Below are 24,249 nucleotides of genomic sequence, written 5' to 3' on the forward strand. Positions count from 1 at the left end.
CCACACAATGAGAGAGATTAATTATTTAATTTTTCTATATAATTATATCCAGGGCAGTTTATAGAAATTATTACATTTATCTATGCATAGAATATGTATATATATATGTATATATATATACGTATATATATGTATATGTGTGTGTGTGTATATATATATATATATATATATATCCTAAAAATTCTTCTTAGAACATGAGGGATGACTATGCTAGTGGAACTTAATCCCTTAGCAAATTTTATTTCAATTTTGGCAGGAGGATTTCAGAAGTTCACTATGAAGTAATTGGTTATTATAGAGTGGCTTTAAAAGAAAAACATTCTCCTTTTTCATTTGGATTTTAAACAGTTAATTTTGCAACTATTTTATTCGATATTTAGGACAATCTTATGAAATAGATGCAAGAAATCTCTGAATTTGAGAGTTTCCATTGAGAGCATCTGAAAAGAAAATAGCAACTTCAAGAATAGAAACTGAGTTTTGTGAATCTATGCTTTTGTTTGAGTATTGAACAGGTGTTCAAATAATAACAAAATCTGGGATACCCCCCCAAAGAAGAGATGCAGTTGGTAGATAAGCATATGAAAAGGCACTTAATATCATGTGATTAGGGAACTTGCTAATTTGAAAAATGAAATACTACTACACACCCACCAGAATGGCCAAAATCTAAAACATTGGCAACAACAAATGCTGGCAAGGATGTGGAGCAACAGGAAATTGCATTCATTGCAAGTGGGAATGCAGAATGTTAATACCATTTTCAAAGACTGTTTGGCTGTTTCTCACAATGCTAAATATACTCTTGCCATATGATCCAGCAATCATGCTGCTAGACTCTTACTCAAAATCACTGAAATTCACAAAAGTCTGCACATAAATGTTTATAGCAGGCTTATTCAAAATCGCCAAAACTTGGAAGCAGCCAAGGTGTTTTTCAGTTGGTGAATGAATAAACAGACTGGTCTATTGGTATAGTGGAATATTATTTAGTAATGAAAAGAAATGAACCATCAAGCTATAAAAAGACAAGAGGGGGAATTTGTATCCCTACTGTTAAATGAAAGATGGAAGTCTAAGAAAACTACATATTATATGTTTTCGACTATGTTGCATTCTGGAAAAATCGAAACTATAGAGGCAAGAAAAAGATAATAGTCTCCAAGTACTTGAAGGTAAGGAGGGATGAATAAGTGGAGCAAAGTGAATATTTAGGGCAGTGAAACTATTGGCGATGCTGTAATTGTGGAGCTATGACATTATACATTTAGTAAAACCAGTAGAACTCTGCAACAGAGTAATTATATTAATATAGACTTCAATTAATAACAATGCATCGATATTGGTTCATCCGTTGTAACAAATATATCACTGTAATGTATGGTATTAATAATAGGGTAACACTCTGCAGACAAAACAGGTTTATGAGAACTCTGTACTTTTGCTCAATTAAAACTACTCTAAAAAATGAAGTATGTTAATTAAAATAAACACTGATTTAAATTCTTACATAATGTGTTTGTCACTCTATTGTCCTTTCATTATGATGTAGGTTGCTACCCCTAACTTAAATTATACACTGTTTAACATTTGTATATAAAATTTAATATGAAGGGGTTCCTGGTGGCTCTGTCGGTTAAATGACCCCCTTGTGGTCCCCAAACTAGGGATCTGCATCCTCAGCATCACCTGGGAACTTGCTAATTATTGGCCCCTAACCAGGACCTACTGAGTCAGAAACTCTGGGGATAGAGCACAGAATCTGTTTCACAAGTCCTGCAGGTGATACTGATCCAGGCTAACTTTTGAGAACCACTGCTCTACAGTCTTGGGTATAGCTTTTAGCCTCAGCTATGAGATTAAGTCAAAGAGTAAACCAAATTATTGGACAAAGTAATAACTCTTAATTAATGCCAAAACACTGATAAAGATTAAGATTAATATTAAGATTCCACACAACGTCGTATACTTCAGATGAATATACTCCTTTTTTATTTTTTAAACGACTTATGATTAAGGTTAGACTATAGTAATGAGAACTCTTCCCAATAGTGTTTGTAATCCTGGGGTTAATGTGGATAGATGGAGTTAATAAATATCTGTGTTACAAAATAGATCACAGACTAGTACCCCTAAAATTTAGTTTCCTAAAATCAAATCAGTGATATTAGGATATAAGTTTTCAAGACTTAAGGTCATTTGCTATACGACACTTACTCTTATGGAAGGGGGAAAATAAATGGGTAAATTGTTTTCAATTAATCATTACACCTACACATTAACAGGAGTCATGACTATGCTTTTCTTTCCTTTTTTAAGGAAATAAAATGATCTTCCTTGAGAAGATGTTAATGCACAAAAGTCACTTCCTTGAAGTAAGTTAATCATTGAAAAACAAATTAATTTTTGTTCATGAGACCAACAGTTTAAACTGAGATTAGTAATATATGAAATGAAGACTAATACCAGAAGCACTAAGTTTATGTGCAATAGTTAAGTCATGAAGGAAAAATATAGTTGAATGCCAATGTGAAATAGTTTATGTTGGGGTTTTCTGCCTATTTCCCTGACATTCAATAATATTTTGAGGTTAAATGTTATGGATTTATAAAATTTACAAGAACTATAAGGGAAGTAGTAGTTTATAGATATGTTATATACTTCCCCTTATCTCCAAATTTCCCTTTAAATTTATTTTTGACAAAAGTTAGATTCTAATGGTATTTTCTCGTGTCTAGGATATGCAGCATAATTGAAATGCTCTCAAGTGCATGTATGATAATATTGTCATAGAATTTTTTATATCAGTTTCTCACAATCATATATTCCCCAAATATTATTGCCCCAACAATTTAAGAACTTGATTAAGTGATGAAATATCTATTTTTTTCTCTCTTTAATAAAACAGTGCTTTAATTTTCAGTCAGGTACAGAGTCAAGCACTACATTCCCAAGCCTCCTCTAGCAGCTTTGTGTGATATGACAAAGTTATAGCCAATTAAATACAGCAAGGAAATGTCATATGCATCTTCAGAGCCGTTTTCTTAAAGGGAAGAGCCATGCCCTCCATTTGCCCTTCTTGTCTTTGAATTTGCTGAAACATGTGTGCAATGTTAGAAACAAGAGCAATCATCCTAAATTACAAGATAGAAGCCACATGTTTAGCATGGCATAACCAAGGTAGAAGACCTTGGGTCCCTGACACTGTCAAGGAAACATATACACTGACTATCATGGATGAGAGAAATAAATTGTTTTACTTAAGCTTTTATTGTTTTGGGACCTTTGTAGAGAATTTGATGTTTATTCTCACTGATATACTGGGGAAACCTACTTTACTTCATGTTCTGTGGTTTATAAATAGACAACACATTAAATAAAAACAGATTTACCATGAGCAAAAGCATTGTTATAATGTGTTTGCTTTTACAAATACTTGCTCTAATTCCTTTGATCCTGAAAGTCAGTCAATAATAATTATTGAGCACATTCTAAGCTCAGGATACTCCTCAAGGCTTCAGAGATGCAATGGTAAGCAAACCAGCCAAAGTTGCTGTTCTTAAGGTGTCTTAATACTGTTAGGGAACTGAAAAAGCAAACAAATACATAAAAAAATAAATTGTATACATAATACTTAGATCAATTTAAATAGGCACAGAATATCTTAATTTCTTTAAAAATTAAGAAAAATTCTGAACAGGGACGCCTGGGTGGCTCAGTTGGTTAAGCAGCTGCCTTCGGCTCAGGTCATGATCCCAGCGTCCTGGGATCGAGTCCCACATCGGGCTCCTTGCTCAGCAGGGATCCTGCTTCTCCCTCTGCCTCTGCTTGCCATTCTGTCTGCCTGTGCTCGCTCTCCCCCTCTCTCTCTCTGATAAATAAATAAAATCTTTAAAAAAAAAATCTGAACAAGTATTATTACATATCCACTAAAAGTCAGTAAAAACAAAAACAAAAAAATTTTAAGAAATTAAGAACTTCTTTACAAACTCCCTGATCCTAGTCCCAAATCATTCAACTTAATCTTAACAGTATTAATCACTGTGAAATGCTCTTGAATATCCAGCCTTTCTGCCTTTCCCCTCTGCATATCACTATCCATCTGTTTATATGTATTAATTTAATTATGGCAAAGTGAGAACATACTGTAGTTATTGGTCTTGATGTTTTTAGATGAAACTCTTACTTAATAAATAGAGACATAGCTGTTTCTAAAGAATTGATCTCCAATTTATTACTTAATACATTTTTAGTAATTTTTGCTAGTTATTCCCCTTTAGTGGACATATTGGTTGTTTTCCAATTTTAGGTGTTATAAACACCCTGCAGTGAGTACTCTTCTGCTTATATTTTTATCTCTTCATGATATTATTTCTGTATAATAGTTTGCAAGAAGTGGGATGGCTGAAATATGAGATATGTGCTTTTAAAAAATTTATGAATAAAACCAACCTACCCTTCAAATGGTAGTATCAATTTACATTATCACTAACCTTAACTAACACATGCTATCAATCTATTATTATTTTGAATAATCTGATGGAAAAAGTGAGTCAATAATATCTCATGCTTATTTACATTTCTTTTGTTTATTGTTCCCTGTATATTTTGTTTATTTTTCTATGAGTTTTTACTTTATGCATTTTGCTTTTATGTTATTTGGTGCATAACTGTTTGTAGATGTTGTTTTATCTTCCTCAATTGTATTCTTTGATATTTTTGGCTTCAAATTTTACTTCACAAGGTAGAAATGTAAAAACTATGGTTTCTTTTCTTTTTAAGTACTGCAGTTTCTTCCTCTTTATATTCAACTTCTCTATCACTCTATCACTCTTCAGATTTTATAATCTAAAAGCCTTTCCCTTTTATAAAATAATTTAAATTATTTCCATTCATTGGGAAAATGCATGTGCTTATCAGATATCTGTCTATTTTTTCCTTTTTCTACTATTCATTTTTAATAGTTTCTCATTTCCTCTTTATTTTTAGATCAAAAAAGTAATTTTTCTTTAAATTTAATAATCAGTAAAAATGTCTTTTTCTTCATGAAAAGGAAAATGATCACTTAAAATATGAATATATGCAAAAAATCTAAGGAAAATAATCATAGTTTTACTATTGATAGATTTACTTATTAATCTTTATTGTAATATCATAAAGTCATTTTTGTAAGGTCTTGTGAGTAGGAATAGGGTTTTTTTTGTATACATAGATGCAATTTTATTATTTTCCTGTTTTTTACACAAATGTTATTTCTTTATTTTGTTTTGTTTTAAATTCCAGTGTTATGTTAGTTTCAAATGTAAAATATAGTGATTTAACAATTCCATACATCACCCAGTGCTCATCATGACAAGCATACTTCTTAATCCCCATCACCTATTTTGCCTATCCCCCACCCACTTCCCCTCCGGTAACCATCAGTTTGTTCTCCATAATTAAGAGTCTCTTTCTTGTTTCTTTCTCTCTCTCTTTCTCTTTTTACTTCCTTTGCTCAGTTTTATTTATTTATTTATTAAATTCTGCATGTGAGCGAAATTATATGGTATTTTCTGTCTCTGAATTATTTCACTTAGCTTTGTACTCTGTAGTTCCAACCATATCATTGCAAATGGCAAGATTTCATTCTTTTTATGGCTGGATAATGTTCCATTGTATATATATACCACGTCTTCTTTATCCATTCATCTATCCATGGACACGTGGGCTGCTTCCATAATTTGACTATTGTAAATGATGTTGCTATAAACATAGGGGTGTGTGTATCCCTTTGAATTAGTGTTTTTGTATATTTGGGGAAAATACCCAATAGTGTGACTACTGGATCATAGAGTAGTTCTATTTTTAACTTTTTGAGGAGCCTTCATACTATTTTCCACAGCAACTGCATCAGTTTGCATTTCCACCAACAGTGCAGGAGGAACGGTTCCTTTTTCTCCACATCATCACCAACATTTATTGTTTCTTATGTTTTTTTTTATTTTAGCTATTTTTAAAAAGATTTTATTTGTTTACTTGAGAGAGAGAGAGGAGAGCAAGAGAGAGAGGGCACAAATGGCTGTGGGGATGAGTAGAGGGAAAGGGAGAAGCAGACTCTCCTATGACCAGGAAGCCCAATGCAGGCTTGATCCCAGGATCCCAAGACCATGACCTGAGCTGAAGGCAGATGCTTAACCAACTGAGGTACCCAGGATTCCCCTCATTTTAGCCCTTTTAACAGGTGTGAGGTGATATCTTATTGTAGCATATGGTAATGAGTTATGCTGAGCATGTATTAATATATGTCTGTTGGCCATCTGTGTGTCTTTTTTGGAGAAGTATCTGTTCTTTTTTTCTGCCCATTCTTTAATTTGTTTTTGGCTGCTGAGTTGTACAAATTCTTTTATGTAGTTTGGAAAATAACCTTTTATTAGATATATCATTTGCAAATATCTTCTCCCATTCACTAGTTTGTCTTTTAGTTTTATTGTTTCTCCCTCTGTGCAGTAGTTTTAATTATGATGTAATCATAATAGTTTATTTTTGCTTTCTAGACAATCTAGAAAAATGTTGCTACAACCAATGTCAGAGAAATTATTGCCTGTGCTCTCTAGTAGGACTTTTATGGTTTCAGGTCTCATAATTTGGATTTTAGTCTATTTTGAATTGATTTTTATGTATGGTGAAGTGGTCCAGTTTTATTCTTTTGCATGTAGCTCTCCAGTTTACTCAATACTATTTGTTGAAGAGACTGTCTTTTTCCCATTGGATATTCTTTCTTGCTTAAAGATTAAATAAACATACAATTGAGGGTTTATTTACTCATTTTTTTATTCTGTTGTATTAATCTTTGTGTCTACTTTTATGCCAGTACCTACTGTTTTGATTACTACAACTTCATAATATATCTTGATGTCCAGAATTTTGAAATCTCCAGCTTTGATTTTCTTTTTCAAAATTGCTTTGGCTATTTAGGGTCTTGTGTCATTCCATATAAATTTTAGGATTTTTGTTCTAGTTCTGTGAAAAATGCTTTTTATATTTTGATAAGGTTTGTATTAAATCTTTAGATAATCGCTTTGGGTAAAATAGATATTTTAACAATATTTGTTCTTCAAGATGCAATTTTATACCTACCATTTTTATAATAGTAGCTTTATGGGCATGTTTTCATGATATTAAAATATTATTATATTATTTGCAATAATATACTTTTCAGATTATCTATATTGTTTAATGATTTTTCCATTGTTCAAATTTTATATTGTTCATGGTGCTGGTGTATTATATGCAGTGGAAAAACAAATATCTGATTTCTTAAGATTTGTAACCAGAATTCAGAATCATCGTGAACATGTTTAAAATTCCAATTCATACTAACTTAACTTAAATGAGTAATTCTATTATAAGAGTTCTGATTTGTCACATAGAAACAACCGATGAAAGCAAGAAAATCTTAAGAATAAGTTTTTAGAAACATTCTCCATTTTTTATCTATATAGAAAAAAGGTACATTGTAGTAATAAGGTCCAATGATAATTCCTGATGTTCTTAAGAGTCCAGGTACACATTATTGGACCTTAATGAAACTTTGTGTGAGACATTTTGACTGGCTTGATTCAGGGGCCCATCATAGAACAATCAGTTTGGGGAATAGGATCATTTGGCAGACAAGTTAAACCTTTGTGGATGGTGAATGGGGAGTAATGACTGTGATACATATTTCTATGATTATTTTCATAAATATCATACAATTAAATATTTCCATCTGAATATTATACAGTGTCCATTTCAACTTACCTCATTAGCCTTACAAAATATTTATTTATAGACCACTTTAGTAAGTTAACAAAATTTACATATTTATAAGTTATATGAATTTGATTCTAAATCAAAATGACCATACATAAATTTGACACTTTAATGAAAAATCTCCACAATTTCTTCCTTTTATTAGCAAAGAGTATGCCAGAGAAGAGGGCAGTTCAAGTATATATAGCTTGTGTTGAGGGATACTATTGAATTTTGACCTTCTACTCTGTTCTTAAATGTCTTCTTTATTATTTTTTTTTTAAGATTTTAATTTATTTATTTGACAGACCGAGATCACAAGTAGTCAGAGAAGCAGGCAGAGAGAGAGAGAGGAAGGGAAGCAGGCTCCCTGCTGAGCAGAGAGTCCGATGTGGGGCTTGATCCCAGGACCCTGGGATCATGACCTGAGCCAAAGGTAGAGGATTTAACCCACTGAGCCACCCAGGCGCCCCATATTCTGTTCTTAAATTTAGCTACATCTACTCTATCTACAATATTTCCACAAAATATATCTCATATAAATAGCACACAAGCTTGATTTCTTAACTCTTTTGGTATACTCCAGAGACTGCTTCGCCAAGGTCACCAACATCTTTCATGATGGATGACTTGAGATCTCTCTTCTGATCCCATCTTACTTGACTTATCAACAGCATTTTTCACGTTAATCAATTTCTTCTTAAATTTGACCCGCCCCTTTTTTTCTGGAGGAAGAGCTTCCAAGGCATCATATTCTCTTGGTCTTAAACATTCTTTAGCAGCTCATTTTCTGTCTTCTTTTTAAGCTGCTTTTCCTATAGCTAATCTTGATTTGTCCTACAGCTATCTATCTATATACAGGTATTCTCATATGACCTCTTAAGACCCCCATACCCCAGGATCCAAAATGAGTATCTGATCCTGATTTCAGACTTTATACCTGGCCATGTCTACTCTCTCCACTTGTACATCTAAATACATCTGATATTTATTACAAAAAATTAATCTAAATTTTAGCATTTTCACAACCTCTCCACACTTTCCCATCTCAGTAACCTGCACCAGTAACTGAGGCCAAATTCTGTTATTATGTGTTGGTCTTTTCATCACCCCACATCCAAATCTATCAGTAAATCTTGTAAATTCTAGTCCAAAACCATTTCCCTGATTCATTATTTCATCCCCATCTCTATTCACCATTACAGATAAATTGCTTTCATTATAGTATCTTCCCAATATTTTCTCTGCTTTCCCCTATTTTGTATAATTCTTCACATACTAGTTATGGTGCTAACTGCATTTTCCTCCATTCCCTCTTTCCTTCTTTCTTTTTTTTTTAAATGTTTTACCCATATATGTGTCAGTATATATATGCATGTCAGTCTTATCTTTTTCTTCCACCTCCCTAGGTTTTTCCTTCGCTTCTAGTACTTTCTTCTCCCTCTGAGTTAACATTAAAATATGTTAACATACTACATATACTCTTACCTATATTCATGCCTGTCTTTTCTTTGGCAAATATATACACATGTTCTTTGTGTTTTTTTTAATACATAATCAAATCCTATTTTATATTCTTCTTCTCTTTGTATGTTATATTTCTTACACCATAAAACAACTACATAATCTTACCAAGTTAATAGGTATAAAAATACTGTATTACTTTAAAGGATGCAAAGTCTTTAACATATATAACATGTAACTCTTCATTTATTGATCATAATTTCCCTTGTTTCCAGTTTTTTATTATTATGAACAATTAAACAATATTGCATTAAGTGTTCTTGTGATTATCCTTTTTTTAATGTTCAGAGAGTCCCTGGAATGCAATGCCTAAGTCAAAAGTTATATACAATTTTAATGTTAATAAATGTTGTCAGATTGCTTTCCAAAAAGACTGTAAAACATAGGAATGTAATAACTGTTCATCTTTATCTTGACTACCAATAATATATTTTAATGTTATCTTTTTTGGTAATTTAGTTATATCGCATCCAATTACATTAATTTATTTGGCAACATGTTAGAAATGTAGCTTTGGCTCTTAAGTTAGCAGTGTCCTGGCATCTATCCCAATGCTACTTATTAGAATTGAAAAATAACGGAATAAAAAAGATAAAAACCTATTCTAGGTATCAGATAAATACCTTATAATGGTCAGTATGTTATCTACCATTCTTTTAAGATACGTGAAAAAATGCATAATATCTATTTTTTACTTTTTCTGTTAGGCTTGAACCTAGGCAAAATTATGAGATTTCTCTCTGATCCATTTCACATTTTCACTAATTCCCACTTTTCCACAATTTCTACATTTCTTTCAGCCATTCAAGACATACATACTCAAGTAGAAAACTAAATTGATGTTCTGTTCTGCCAAGGCTGACGAATATTGACTCTAAAGAAGTTTCCAGAGAGCCAGAGAAATTAAAGCTTGAGAACAAGATAATATCTACCTTATTCCCTTTCTTTTAGAAGTGAAATAACTGCAGTTAAGTCATTATTCATTCAATATTCCATGGTTGCTTTAGTTGGATATATTTAAAGTGAGTTCTAGTAAGATTTTAATGGTAGTAGTGTCTCCACAAATTTGCATTTTATAGTTCATTGATTCTAAGATGCCTTTTTGCTTTTCACATCTCCATAATTCAGATGTATTGTAGTCAGTGGTTTCTTGCAGTTTATTGAAAGTGTGTTTGCATTGATAGTGGGGATTAAAGGGGTATGCCTTATAACTGATTTGGTACTAGATTTGGTAGATTGCAATATTTGTTTTTAAGAGGCCCCACTGTTAAATCCAGCAGAACTGAAATGCAGAAACAGGAGTATGGGAGATGGACTTATTTATAGGTAATGATTAACTAATAATTAACTTAAGAAGTCACCATCTCCTTTCAAATCATATAATAACAGTATCAGCTGCAGATAAGGTCAATAATGTTTATTTGATACATATCTCATGACTGGTAGAAACCATTGTTTGAATAACTTGATTAACATATAGATCATTTTTAAAGATTACCAGCATAGATTAAGTTCACTTGTAGCATAATTTTACTCAGATATGTTAACATTAAACTACTTATGAAACACATATGCTTATAGTTTTTATGTAAATACAAAATAAGAAAATAGAAATCAAATAAAAATATGAAAAAACATCCAAATTTACAATCTTAATTTAATACAACAGATGATGTTGCTTTGCTGAAACCAAAGCCAGTCTCAAAACATGAATGTTTTTATGAATATTTATGTGTCAGTACTGATCTAAGCATGCCTGATGGTTATGGTGAATATAGGTGCTCTAAGGGGATACAATTCTTTTATCACTTTTCTCCAGTTTAACTATGCCACCCCTTCATTCATGCAGATGACATGATATCCTTTGGTCTTATCTTAGAATAAGTAAAACATTTATGTGTTATGTTTTTAGCTTTTTTTCCTCATTAGTCCAAAAGATTAAAAGCAGTGATAGTTGGTACCAATGTGGTCACAAACATAAATGCAAACAAAAGTGATATATAGTGACAAAACTTAGCTACAAATTATTATTATATGATTTCACAAATTATCAAGAATATGCTTATTATGTTAAGATTGCTATAGTAATGAAAAGTTTTGAATCCCAATAATATATTCTGTAACTACTAAGAATACACCTGAAAACACTGCAATATGCTTTTATCTTTTCTTTTTCTTCCAGGATGACATAAGAACAAGAACTTGGTTCCCAGAAGCTCAGGTAAGGCTGAGGTGGGAACCTAAAAGTAAGTGAATCTAATTTGTGGATCATTCACTTTAGTGATGGGAAGTTATCCAGACAAACAGAGTAAAAGCATACAGAGATTGTAATGACAGGAAGTAGGAAGTCTAAGCATGCGGAGGTAGCAACATATGTTCCGAAATAGCAGAAAGCAAACTTGGGCAAGATTTACTTCCCTCTGGAAGAGCTGGACTGAGTGAATTGGGGCAGGGATTCAGGATGTAGGGGTCCAGCCTCTGGTCTGGGAAAGGAGGCAAAACCTTGCTTTTACATTTCAAAACAACAACATTGTCCTGTTGCTCAGCAGGAAACTGGCATACAAATTGGAGTTAGGGAAAGCAAGATGAGGAATAAGAAGTGAGGTAAATCGGTACAAACAGAGAGTTTAGGGGAGCTTGATTTAAAAATCACAATTAGAGAAAAATTGAAGTGTGTTTGCAAAAATGAACTGCAAGTTTTTTAGAATAATATCACTTACATAAAATTTTCGTATTTAAATTATTGATTGTACTTTTTTCAAGTTGGAAGTTGCCAATTAAATCCAAGTGATGTACGATTATCCTATAAGACATTTAAAAATTTTTTTGATTTTGAAATATTGACTCTGCATGTTTACAATAGCAGTTAGGTATTTAAAACAGGTCTCCAGGCCTCCAATACTTGGGTCTCCTAAATTCTCCAGGTGATTGGGAGGACATATTTTATTTTTAAAAATTTGGGTTGCATTGTTCCATAGAAATAATCCATGCCAAAATTATTATGAATAACAGAAATCAGAATTGTTTTAAGTAAGTAATTGGAATAGGCCATGGATATCAGAGACTATAACATAATAGGAAATTAAAGATGCTTACTTATGTACTTAAAACTTTCTTCACAAAATGACAAAAGGAAAGAAATGAAAACAGCAAAATGCAAGGGCACAAATCTTTATTACTGTCTACTGATTTTAATTTATTGCCATAGGAAGGCATGTTTCCTTTCTGAGATGATGGGGAAGTCCTGTGTCCTACTAGTCTTCTATCATCATTTTTAGCAAAATTCAAATGAAAAGGTTCTTTCATGCTTGATACAAAAACTCCACTATGTGTAGTAGTTGTTTGTTATAGTTAGAAGCCAGATTGCACATGGTGGTGGTTCACTGTTCTAAACATTAAGGTTGATAGGATGAAGAGTCTATGGGTAATAGAGCTCATTGATAATGATATAATAACTATCATATAGTGTGATCAGTAGTTTTATTTGAATGATCATTATAGCTGTTGCTACTCATTTGAGATAAGAGTAAACAAAAGGCAGCTGCACTGACTTCTGAAATATGGCTATTTAAGTTCAAGTTGTAGATACAGAATCTTACTGATCACACTCAGTATTGGGTAACTTTGAGATAGATTACCTTACATATAGAGAAACAATGAGGACAAATTTTATGCAAAAAATGTACATTCTTTTATAACTGTCCTCATCCTTCATGTTTTAGCAGCAAATCTATGGCGTGTTTATTACCATTTATACATAGGTTTACATGTCACAATCTAAAGTCACCTCATCATACCCTTAAGCATGTGAGTAGCAAAAATAACCTATTCTGACAGTGAAGTGACTCTTCAGAGATTAAAATATTTCCCTGACATTTGTTATTATATATATATATACACACATACACACGTATGATATTTGTGATATATATATATTATAAACTTTGCTGCTAGAAATATAATATGATTTTCCATATGAATGATATTCTGTTCCATGGGACAATTCCTATAAATGTTCCTATTTCCTGAACTGGAAATTGAGCTTCATGGTGTAGATAAAGATCTGAACATCTTGTCAGAAGTATTTTGAGAGCATAATATTTCAAAAACGTAGCTTAGGCTACTGTGATTGCATACACAAGAAAACTACACTATCTGATTCTTTCATATATGAGGCTTCTTCCATTTCCTAAGGAGATTCCTTGGTTTGGTTGAGTAATAGCAAAGATTCTTATCATGTGTCTAATAACTGCAAGTTTCCAAAACTTCAGAAGATGTAATGAAAATCATACAGGTCAGGGGCGCCTGGGTGGCTCAGTGGGTTAAGCCTCTGCCTTTGGCCTAGGTCTTGATCTCAGGGTCCTGGGATCGAGCCCCACATCTGGCTCCCTGCTTGGCAAGGGAGCCTGCTTCTCTCTCTCTCTCTGCCTGCCTCTCTGCCTACTTGTGATTGCTGTCTGTCAAATAAATAAATAAAATCTTTAAAAAAAAAAAAAAGAAAAAGAAAAAAAATCATACGGGTCAAAGTTGTCCCCCAAATGATACATACAGAGAATGTCTGCATCCTCAAAATAAAAATAAATAAAAAATAGCTGTAATGATAAGTACCAAAATGGTTTTAATTTCCACATATTTAGTGGAGAATATTTAATTTTTTCTAATAAAATCATGTTCATACTGTATTCTAATAAATTATTAGGTGATCTGTTCCATGGAGTATGTAAGTTTTAGAAATTCTTGCTCTCTTTTTTCTCCCAAGACTTCCAGACTCCCCCAAGTGGATATCTGAGAAATTTAGCCAATACCTCTAAATAACTGTGACACTTCATAATGAGCTATGATCAATCCACATCAACTTTTTTTTTTCTTTGTTTGAACTGAAGCATGGCACATGGAGAATTTCCCTTAGATGAAATTAGCATTTCCCTCTTCTATCCCTGTAAGTTCTAATTTACTCACATGATTATGGCCTCTCTTAAAAATACTTTTTTCTCTCCCTTCTCTTCTTTTCCTCTTTCAAAGAGTGATATCAAACTGGCAGACTCATTTTAAGGACCATATTGTAGTTTGCAGAATCACTGCTATATTAAATCCTGTGTATGGGATACCCAGAATGGAATTTCTTGAAATCTTGACCTTCAAATAAACAAGATAAACACAGGTTATATCAAAGTGTAGTTTGCTCTGACATAGGAGCATCAGAATGTCTGGAATCTGCTTTAACCAATTAAGCCATTCAAGGCAAGAGGAAAATAAAGCCTTCAGCAAATCCATTGAAGGCACCATCTCCCAGCGTGCCACTGCCTGCTATCGATCTTTTTAAGTGCGGACTAATGAGTCGTATATATACCTGATGGGATGCTCTCACCCTACCACCTCAGAGGAGTTAAACTTACACAAAGAGAGAATCAACTGGGTGAGAGGGAGGGTCGCAGGGCACATCCAGGCGGATGGCTGCCTTGCCCCCTTAAAAAGCAGTCTTCAGGGAACGCAGCAGACCCCATCCCCTACTTTCCGTTAGGAACCCATTAGTTCCTTAACCCATTAGTTCCTTTGCAGGAGATTTTCCATTCAGGTCGCTTCTAGGGCAAACGCTTTTTGTTCTACCACTTCGTAGTGTGAAAAGAACTATAGAGAAATGCAAAGCAAGCTCGTGGCAGCAGCTGCTTTGCGGCAAAGCATGCCTTTCCCTTTAGCTTTGGCAATTTAGAAAGAACCGAGATTCTCAGGGGAGATGGGTGAGGGGAACGCCAAGTCCAGGAACACATTAACCAGTCCCTTTTTTACCTTCTATCCACTTCCACGCACATCGCCACAACTCCCTCCCCCACCTCACCCTGTTGGCCCCCACCTCCCAAACTACCAACACAGGCACTTGTGATCTCTCTACAAATGGGTGGTGGTGGTGGTGCTGGGAAGGGAACATTTCCTTTCTCTATAATTGTGAACAGGATCCAACCTCCATACTAAAAATACATTAAAAACAAATAAAATCAAATAAGCCCAGTCCAATGGGTAGCAACTATCTGGGGAGAGAAGCAGCTGCTGGCACCTGCCTGGATACGCTGCAGTTGGAAGCGGTTGGCTTTGGTACTGAATTATTAATTTATTTATCCCTCCCTCCCCCTCCTCCCCCCCTCCGGACCGGCAGGCAAGAAATCTCCGTCTCTTCTTGTTCCCCTCCGCCCCCACCTTAGAGGAGTCTCCCACTTCGCAGTCGCGGGTCGCTCTGCCGCCCGCCCGCGGTGGCCGTCGCGTCCCTGGCCCTCGGCGGCCGCGGCGCTGCGCGGGGGGCGTCCCGCTCGCTGGGCGCTCCCACTCGCGCCCGGACCGTCGCGGCCGTGGGTCCTGGCGGCGGCGGGGGAGGGCGGGGGAAGGCAGCGGGTGACAGATGTACTCCTCTGACAGCTCTCAGTATCAGCCCAGTGGCTCCCTGCCATTGGCTCAGTGCAATGGACCGGCAACGCCGCTCACTATAATAACACTCATGCCTGCCAGCAGCGGCAACTCCGAGAGCGGGCGCCGAGCGCGGGGGATGCTGCTGCCGCCGCCGCCGCCGCCGCTGCCGCTCGGGCGGCTCCCGCTGCCCGGCTCCGCTCGGCCGCCGCGCCGGCACTGAGTCCCGCCGGGTCCTGCCGCCTGGCCGGCCCCTCCCAGCCCGAGAACCTCCCGCGGGGCGCGTCGCCCCAGGGCGAATCGGAAGAGAAACGGAGACCTAGAGCGAGAGCGCCGAGAGCATGCGGAGGCGGAGGAGCCTCGGCGCGCACGGCAGAGGGGTGTAGCGAGTCTGTCTCCCCGAGGCGTGCGGGAGAGGCGGCGGTTCGCCCTCGCGGCGGGTCCGCAGCCCACCCTGCCCGGGCTCCGGCGCGCTGCGGCTGCGGGCGCGAGGTGCATGGAAGCGGCGGCTGCGGTGGAGGAGGCGGCGGCTGCCCCATGGAGTGTTACTACATTGTCATCAGCTCCACGCATCTCAGCAACGGACACTTTCGCAACATCAAGGGAGTTTTCCGGGGCCCTCTGAGCAAGAACGGGAACAAAACTCTGGTAATAGCTCTGTTTCTTTCTCTCTCTCTCTATCTCCCTCCCTCCCCCTTCCCTAAAGAGGGCATTTGGAGGATTGAGGTTACTGTGAAATTTTGGAGGTGTTGCGTCTCAATTTGGTTTATAATATGTCAATTTATCTATCTCGTGGGCGTGGGGTGAGAATTAGATGTAGAACAAGGCTGTAATCTTAAGGAAGCTGTGATCCGTGGTTTTGGTGGACTCTTCGACAATGCTCTGGACTCTCAACACCTCACCCCGTAATGCTGGAGATTACCACCATGTCTCCTTATTGGAAGCAGATTGTGTCAACAGGACCTTTTCTTAAGAAAGAAAATAAAAGCACGCTCACCCCAAGTGACCCTCTAACATCTTTTGGCTTAAGAGGCTGAAGGTGAATGAGGATGTGGGTGTCTCCGATGGAAGCAGGGAGCCATGTGACTGGTGGCGCGGAGTTAGGTAGCGGGATTGAGTGATGGTCTCAGAAGGAGTTCGCGTTTTGGTTGTCTCCTGAAGGACTGGCAGCAAACTTCTCTAGTGAGAAGTTGCCAGTACTAAGCTTGACTGAGTGACTCCAGAACCCCTTGTCGCCCACTTTAAGCTATTCACTCAAAAGAGTTTAGAGATAAATGTGAAGGGCGAGCGTTCTGTCACAATCAGAGCCACTAGGAAGTATGCTAGACAAATAGAACCCATGCAGTTGCTGGGAGGTTCTCACTGGACCACAGAGCTTCGTCTTTCAGCATCTCAGTCTAAAGAGCACTCCTGATTGGTGGGGGAGGATGTGCTGAGCATTGAGATGGTGCAGGGTAATAGCTCTTACTTTTTCTAACAAAACCCCTTTTAGTTAAAAAACCTCCTTGTGGAACTGACTCGTGAGAAGTGTACACTTCAAAAAAGAAAAAAAAAGTAGAGGAAAAGCTCATTAACTTTAAGTACTGCAAGGAGAGTAGAGCTAAAATAAGGTGGATATATATATATATATATATATATATATATATATATATCACTAAAGTCTGAGCACCCCCCCCCTTGTTTTACAGAGTGGTTACTGAGCCTGACTAGATAGAGTAGAAGTTTAAGGACAGACTCAGTCCATATTTTGAAATATGATTCTACATATGTTTTTAAAAAAAGTGATGTGATGTTTTACAAAAATGAAAAATTCTTTTCTGAAGTTTTAAGTGAATTCTGGCATTGATAAACATTTGATTTTTTTTTTTCTTTTTCCCTGGAATCTATTGGAATCCTCCTCTCAATTTATCTAAGATGCAAACAGTCAGGGTTAGTTTGTTGCTTTTATTGTTATGGATAAAATTGGTGTTGAACAAAAGAAAGTGAAAATACTCTTTTGTGGTCTTTCTTACTGGAGTATTATGCAGAGCAGTAAGCAAAGGCTATGAGGATTACTAAAATTGTTTTGGTTCTGATTATTTTCTTGAAGAACTCAGCTGTGTGGGAAAATAAATATTTTGGTGGGGGGAACTCTTCAATTTAAGAAACTATGCACTGGTTTGTTTTTTTAATCGTTTTACTTGTGGAAAAGGCAAATTTACTCAACAAGATCTCTATAGTTACAATGATCCTGTAAGTAGAAGAAAAAGAAAAAAAGATAAACATAGTAGTGTATATAGGGGGAAAAAGTTGCCAAAACAGAACTTGTGATAATTCTGGTAAGTTTTATATCTCATAAATATCTCAATTTTATATCTCATAAGAATATTAGGTCTATTTTACAGACTGTGGAATTTAAAAAAAAAAATGAGTGGTGATTTTGAGGTCATACAGTAAGTCAATATTATAATCCCAATTTCCTAACTTCAGACATACTCTTAAATCAACCTTAGGTTTCTAACAGTGGTTCAGTTTACTTATGCAGATTTGTTTGTTGTGGGTTTTGAGTCAATCAGTTCTTTATCACTCATATTGACAAAAGGTAGGTTAAAGTCTAGATTTGCCAGTGTAAATTTGGGATTAAAATATGTGTTAAAAAACAACTATTAAATGAGATGAATAAATCTAAATAAAGGCAAATATTGGAGCAAAAAACTGGAGGAAGAAGGGTTAGAAATAGCTCTTATCATATTTCTTTTAGTTATAGAAAAAGGGCTGACAGTAACTTAATAGCTTATCCTTCTAGACTGTGTTTATAAACTGCCCAAGTTTGTATTTCCCATTTAAGAGATTTACACTTAATAAAATTACACAGATTTCCATACATGGTCCAACTGTATTTGAAACTATTACTTTACAATGTAATATATGTCATATATTTGTTTTCTATATGTCTTTTGATGATTTTGTTATTAAGGAGAATGAGAGTAATGCCTGTCTTTAAGTATAGCAGAAGAGATCTAAACATATTCATAAATGTTCTTAGTTAAATAACTATCTAGACTTACCTAATAATGTATTCTTCACAAAAAATAAGATGCTATAAAAATTTAGCAGAAGCTAAAATGCACTACAAGCTGAAAACAGAAACTGAAGCTGAAACCTCTCAGGATTAGGAACTTTAAGAAGAAACACTAATATTATCTTAAAAATGTACATATACTATATTTTGAACATTTTCAAGTAAGAATATGTGGTTATTACTCTTTAATCCTGGTTTCAGAAGGTAAAAGTTATGAGACCCTCTTTATTTTGTTGCCTATTGATTTTGACATGTTTTTAATTTTGCCTTTAAAAAAATCATCCCACTTTTGCATTTTTGATATGAGTATTAAGTCAAAAGAATTTTAACAATATTTCAAGTGTTTGTTCTTATTTCAGGAAAGCACAGCTTAAAACCAGTCAGAGAAAAAGTACTTTGATTTTGCCATTGAAATTCCAGTTATTTTCAATTACTGGATAGCTAATGGATATTCTGCACAATTTTTTAGTTTATGCTTTTAAAGGAGTTATAATCTGCCAAAAGTTAATGAAGAATTTAACATAGCTTATAACTGTTAATACAGTGTTCTTTCATGAATTAGAAGTTACTTATAGAAAAAAGCTACCTCAGGCTTCAATGACATTGATTAATTGCTTAGCCTTAAAATCCAGAATGTAATCCCGCTACTTATACTGAGGAGATTAGCAAACTGTACAGTCTTTCTATAGGTCGTATTATATCCCTCACACATACAATTTTACAAAGATGCTTAAAGATTAAGCCTGTTGTTAATCTTGACCTTATTTCTGAGCTTTTAATAATTCCTCTTCACAATTTTAACTGAAAATATATGCATCATCATTTTGTAGTGTCTTACAAGTAAGGAGAAATATCACTCTACTTGTCATGATTTCTGTTTTAATAGCATCATATCTGTGATATCGCTTTAATTCCATGGAATAAGAGATAAGCTAATATTTTATGAATGCTCCAGAATATGTCTCAATAAGTTATATGGTTTAGTGACAATGAATAAAGTTTACTGTCCATGTAGCCTCATTCTTTTTCCTTAGATTATCCCTCAGATATAACCATTGTATATAAAATTGTTTATTGGATGAGAACATTTTGTTATATGTATGTTTTGTCAACTGAGCTGCAAAATTTCTTTATCCTAATTATATATTTAAAAACCTTTCATATAAAATACTTATCTATTTAACACAATTTAAATATACATTTGATCACTTTTAATATGGCATTTGGAAACTTAGAAACCATTCCTAATTTGTTCATTATGTTTTGTTAGCATTTTTATATCTCATAAGAATATGAGGTCTATTTTACAGACTATGGAATTAAAAAAAATTGAGTGGTGATTTTGAGGTCATACAGTAAGTCAATATTATAATCCCAATTTCCTAATTTCAGACATATTTCTTTTATAATTTAGATACTAAATTAGAGATTCCATAGAAACTGGTATGTTACTATCTGGATTGATAAAGAGATGGTATTGGTGTTATCTGTTTTTGAAGGCACTCTATTTTTCCACTTGCCTTCAGGTATAGAGAAACAGATTCACAGGATAATTTGAATTCAAATGTTTTAAGTCTCATCCTCCAATATGCAAACATCAATAATTTCTGTTTGGCCTAAGCCCTGTTTATTTAGATTTCCCTCATTTTCCAATATATTAAGTACCAGAGTTGAGAAGAAAAGAAGTATTGATTTATTCATCAGTTTTCAACATATTTGTTATGTAGTTCATTTAGATTTATTGAGATACTTCAAATACAAAGCACTACTCTAGGCACCACAAACTCTGTGCTAGGAATTATGTGTTAAGTATTATTCATTAACATGTATTCATGTATACTCCTGTTCATTTTTGAATGTGCTGAAAAAATATTCTCTTATTTTGACATGTTTTCAGGTTTCTTGTCACTCAGGACGTTTCCATATGTATTCATTTAGAAAAGAATGAAAAAATTCTGGATTTTTTTCCTTTGTGTATACAGGAACTCACTAAGAGTCTTTGAAATATGTTATATGGCCTTTTGTTCTAATTATCATTATCTGACGTTATTATTCATGTCATTTCCTTGCAAATTTCTATATCTCATACAGAATGTAATTTAAAAAGTTTCTCCACTCTTTGAAACCAATTTATGTGGCATATTTAAGATTGTACATAAGATTAAAGAGACCAGTTGTTGAATTAATGTTGATGAAAAATCATCATTGTTAGATTAATATCCTCAAGAAAGGTTTAGGGTGAGGGTGGATTAGGTTGATATCTTAATAAATACCCAAACTTTCCCCCTTTATAAACTCATTGTCATAATCAGTCCATTATATATTCTTCCAAATTTCTTTTAAACTATTATGTATTCAGTATCAAAGACCATCTTGTGTCTCACTTTTCTGAACTTAATGTGTCATATATTCTTTGCTGTACTTATCTTTTATTCTGGCAAAACTCTACAAATGTGCATTTTCAGAATATATTTTTTAAGTAAGGAAAATCACTTATAATTGAATTATTGTTGTTATGACCTGCTCAAAAATGTAAGCAACATTTTAAGGCAAATGTTGTCAAGTAATAATCATAAAGCTGACATACGTTTGTTAGCATGGTAAATATTAATTAAATTACTTTTGATAGCTGAAATTCAAATAGTGACATGATAGCTTGTCATCACGTCTAGTTCCTCATGAGGTTATTGATAATAATTACATTTTTACTGAGAACACAGATCAATTAGAGCCTTGAGACCACCTAATCCAAGGTTCCATATGGTTGTATTCAGGGCCAAATTCAGGGTGTAGAAGTAGTTTGTTTAGGATGCACTATGTTTTAAAATATTTGGCTTTAAACACCATTCAAAGAAGAATGCAGGTTGCTACTGTCTACACTGCTCTTTACGTGATTAGGTTTTTCACTTACTTACGTTACCTTCTTGACCAAGGAAGGAACTTGAATTTCCTACCTGAGAGTCTGAGAACCAGATTTTACGTATAGGGAGACAGAAACATTTTCACCATTCTGTATGTGCCCTTTGTTGTACGATAGTCTTCAAAAAAGTTTTGGCATATTCATATTTTTATAGTATGTGTTTGCCATATATTGGTTGAACTGCTTAGAAGTATTCTCTAGATCATACCTCTAGGCATACTATCATAATAAAGAAATGTGTGATTTGATGGTGCTGCATTTTAAAATTGCAAACTTCTGCTCAGGTTACAGGTATTTTCAGTAATTTCTTGGTTTTGGTCCTTTTAAAAATTAATATGAATATAGTTTTATTATTTAATTTACACTTTTAATAAACATGCTTAGTTAATGTAACATATTTGGAAAAAGTTTTTTAGAAGTATTATGCACAAGGGAAATCATATTTTTAATAATTGTAATAATTCAATGTAGAAATAATTTCCTCAAGTGACACTGTTTAACTGAGATATTACTATTTTAGGCAATGGCTTTATATTAGGAGTTTGAGTAATCTTTCCAGATGGACAAAAACATAGCAATTTTAATCTATGGTGTACTGCAGTCAATATTCATGAAGAAATTACATATATCACTTTTTAAATTGCTAACTACAAAATATATAAAATATACAATTTTCTTAATTTTTCTTTCTAGGAATTGTAGCTGAAACCATTTGATTGGTTTTATTTCATTCTAAATTATTCTTTGGCTCTGAGGAAATATTTATCACATATACGATAATATGATGGTGTTTTCAACTGGCAAGTTTTCATTAATTTTATAAATATATTACAGTACACTTTCTATCACAGTAAAAGATAAAATGAGGTAATAAATAATTAAAATTAATCCTAGTTTTCAAAGTAAACAAAATCTGTTACCTGATATAGTAGTCTGGACTCTTTCACAATGGTGTGACACCGTTAGAGGAAAGTTACATACTTTTCTAGATATAAGAACCTTAAATGAATTCAATGCTTATAATGACAATGCCATATTCAAATTAAAATAAAACATTTCTTTTTCTTAAAGAGCTTTAGAAAAATGAGCTTTGCTGTGTTTCATAGCTAGCTTTTTGTTGTCAACCAGAGTAGTAGATAATATTTTAATCAAACACTAATCTTGTTGCTGTGATGGTATCTTGTAGATGTGGTCAATGTCTACAATCCACTGATTTTAGGTAGAAAAGATTACCCTAAACCAAAGTGTGTGGGTCTCATGCAATCAGTTGAAAGGCTTTTAAAGCAAAAACTGAGATTTCCTGGAGAAGAAGTTCTGTCTCAAGACTGAAGCAGCAAATGCTGCCTTCAGTTTCCAGCCTCCTGGACTGTTCTACAGAAACCCCACAAACCCCATAATCAGAAAGTCATTTCCTAATTCCTTAACATATAAAATCTATCTATCTATCTGCCTGTCTATCATCTGTCTTTCTATTATCCATCTATCAATCTCTATCTATCTGTCTATCTATCATCTATCTATCCATTTATTTACCTTTCTACCTATCTCTCCTACTAGTTCTGTTTATCTAGAGAACCTTGAATGATATACTAAAGATCAGTTTATTGTATCTCTTTTATAAGATGACTCAATATTTGAACCATAAATCATATTTGGATTTAATTGGAAATAGGTGAACTTGACATTATTAAACTATTTAGGTTGAAAATTGATTGATGTTATTCTGGAATGTTTCTGTTATTTTATAAAAAAATATATATAACTTTCTTTTAAATCTTTGCCTGGATTACAATCTATCTATCTTCCATCAATTCCCTTACCTCCCCACAAAAAACTTTTATAAATATGTAAAATATGCTATTCTTATCTGTTCAGCTTCAGCAGATAGTCACACATGCATTTTTGTATTTGAAGAGAGTTAGACTATCTTTAAATGAGAAAATATTTTAAACTATATTGAGAGTGTATACTCTGGTAGTTTAACATAAGAAAATAATCTTTAAAAGATGGCTGTGTAAAATGAAAGGCTTAAGTTTTACAAAACAAAAATGTTTCCATAAAAATATACAGAATGTTGTCAATGCCACCAGCCAAAACCAACTAGAAACGTAGCTGAACCATGTTGGACACTCTGGCACTTGTTGGAACAAGGTAAACTGCACACTATGGGGAACCATGGTGCATCTCGTGAAGTGGGAATAAGGACTCAGTTTATAGGATTTGAGATTGGGTAAAATGATTCCGTGGAAAGTTGATTAAATCACTCTTTTAGTCTGGATACTATGAGAAAGATGGGCCCATTCTATGGTTGGTTATCTCAGTACTTCTTATCTAGGAGGCCAAGAATAGAGTGGGGCTAAAGCTGTAGTTGGCAAAAAAGAACAAAAAAACAAAACAAAACAAACCAACAACAACAACAAAAAAAACACAGTTTTTGCTTCTGTTGGCTGGCAGATGAGGATGTTTGGTAACAAAAACAGTGTTTTTGTATTTGTTTGTCCTCAAAGATGATTGCTGAGTGGTCTTTTTTTTTTCTTTTTTTTCTTGTGTTCCATCACGCATATAGACAAACTTGTCT

At 34.3% G+C, this 24,249-nt stretch overlaps 1 protein-coding gene across 1 annotated transcript in view; it reads left to right on the plus strand.

The window, feature by feature from the left end:
- The first annotated feature begins 15,799 nt into the window (after positions 1-15,799).
- ZNF804A (zinc finger protein 804A) overlaps positions 15,800-24,249 on the plus strand; it is a 299,904-nt gene continuing 291,454 nt past the window's right edge. The window contains exon 1 of the mRNA XM_032356162.1: positions 15,800-16,338. Within this exon, the coding sequence (XP_032212053.1) occupies positions 16,228-16,338 (111 nt within the window). The 5' untranslated portion in view covers positions 15,800-16,227. The remainder of the gene's footprint in view (positions 16,339-24,249) is intronic.

Source organism: Mustela erminea, chromosome 8 (genome assembly GCF_009829155.1).
Source record: "Mustela erminea isolate mMusErm1 chromosome 8, mMusErm1.Pri, whole genome shotgun sequence".
Taxonomy (NCBI): Eukaryota; Metazoa; Chordata; class Mammalia; order Carnivora; family Mustelidae; genus Mustela; species Mustela erminea.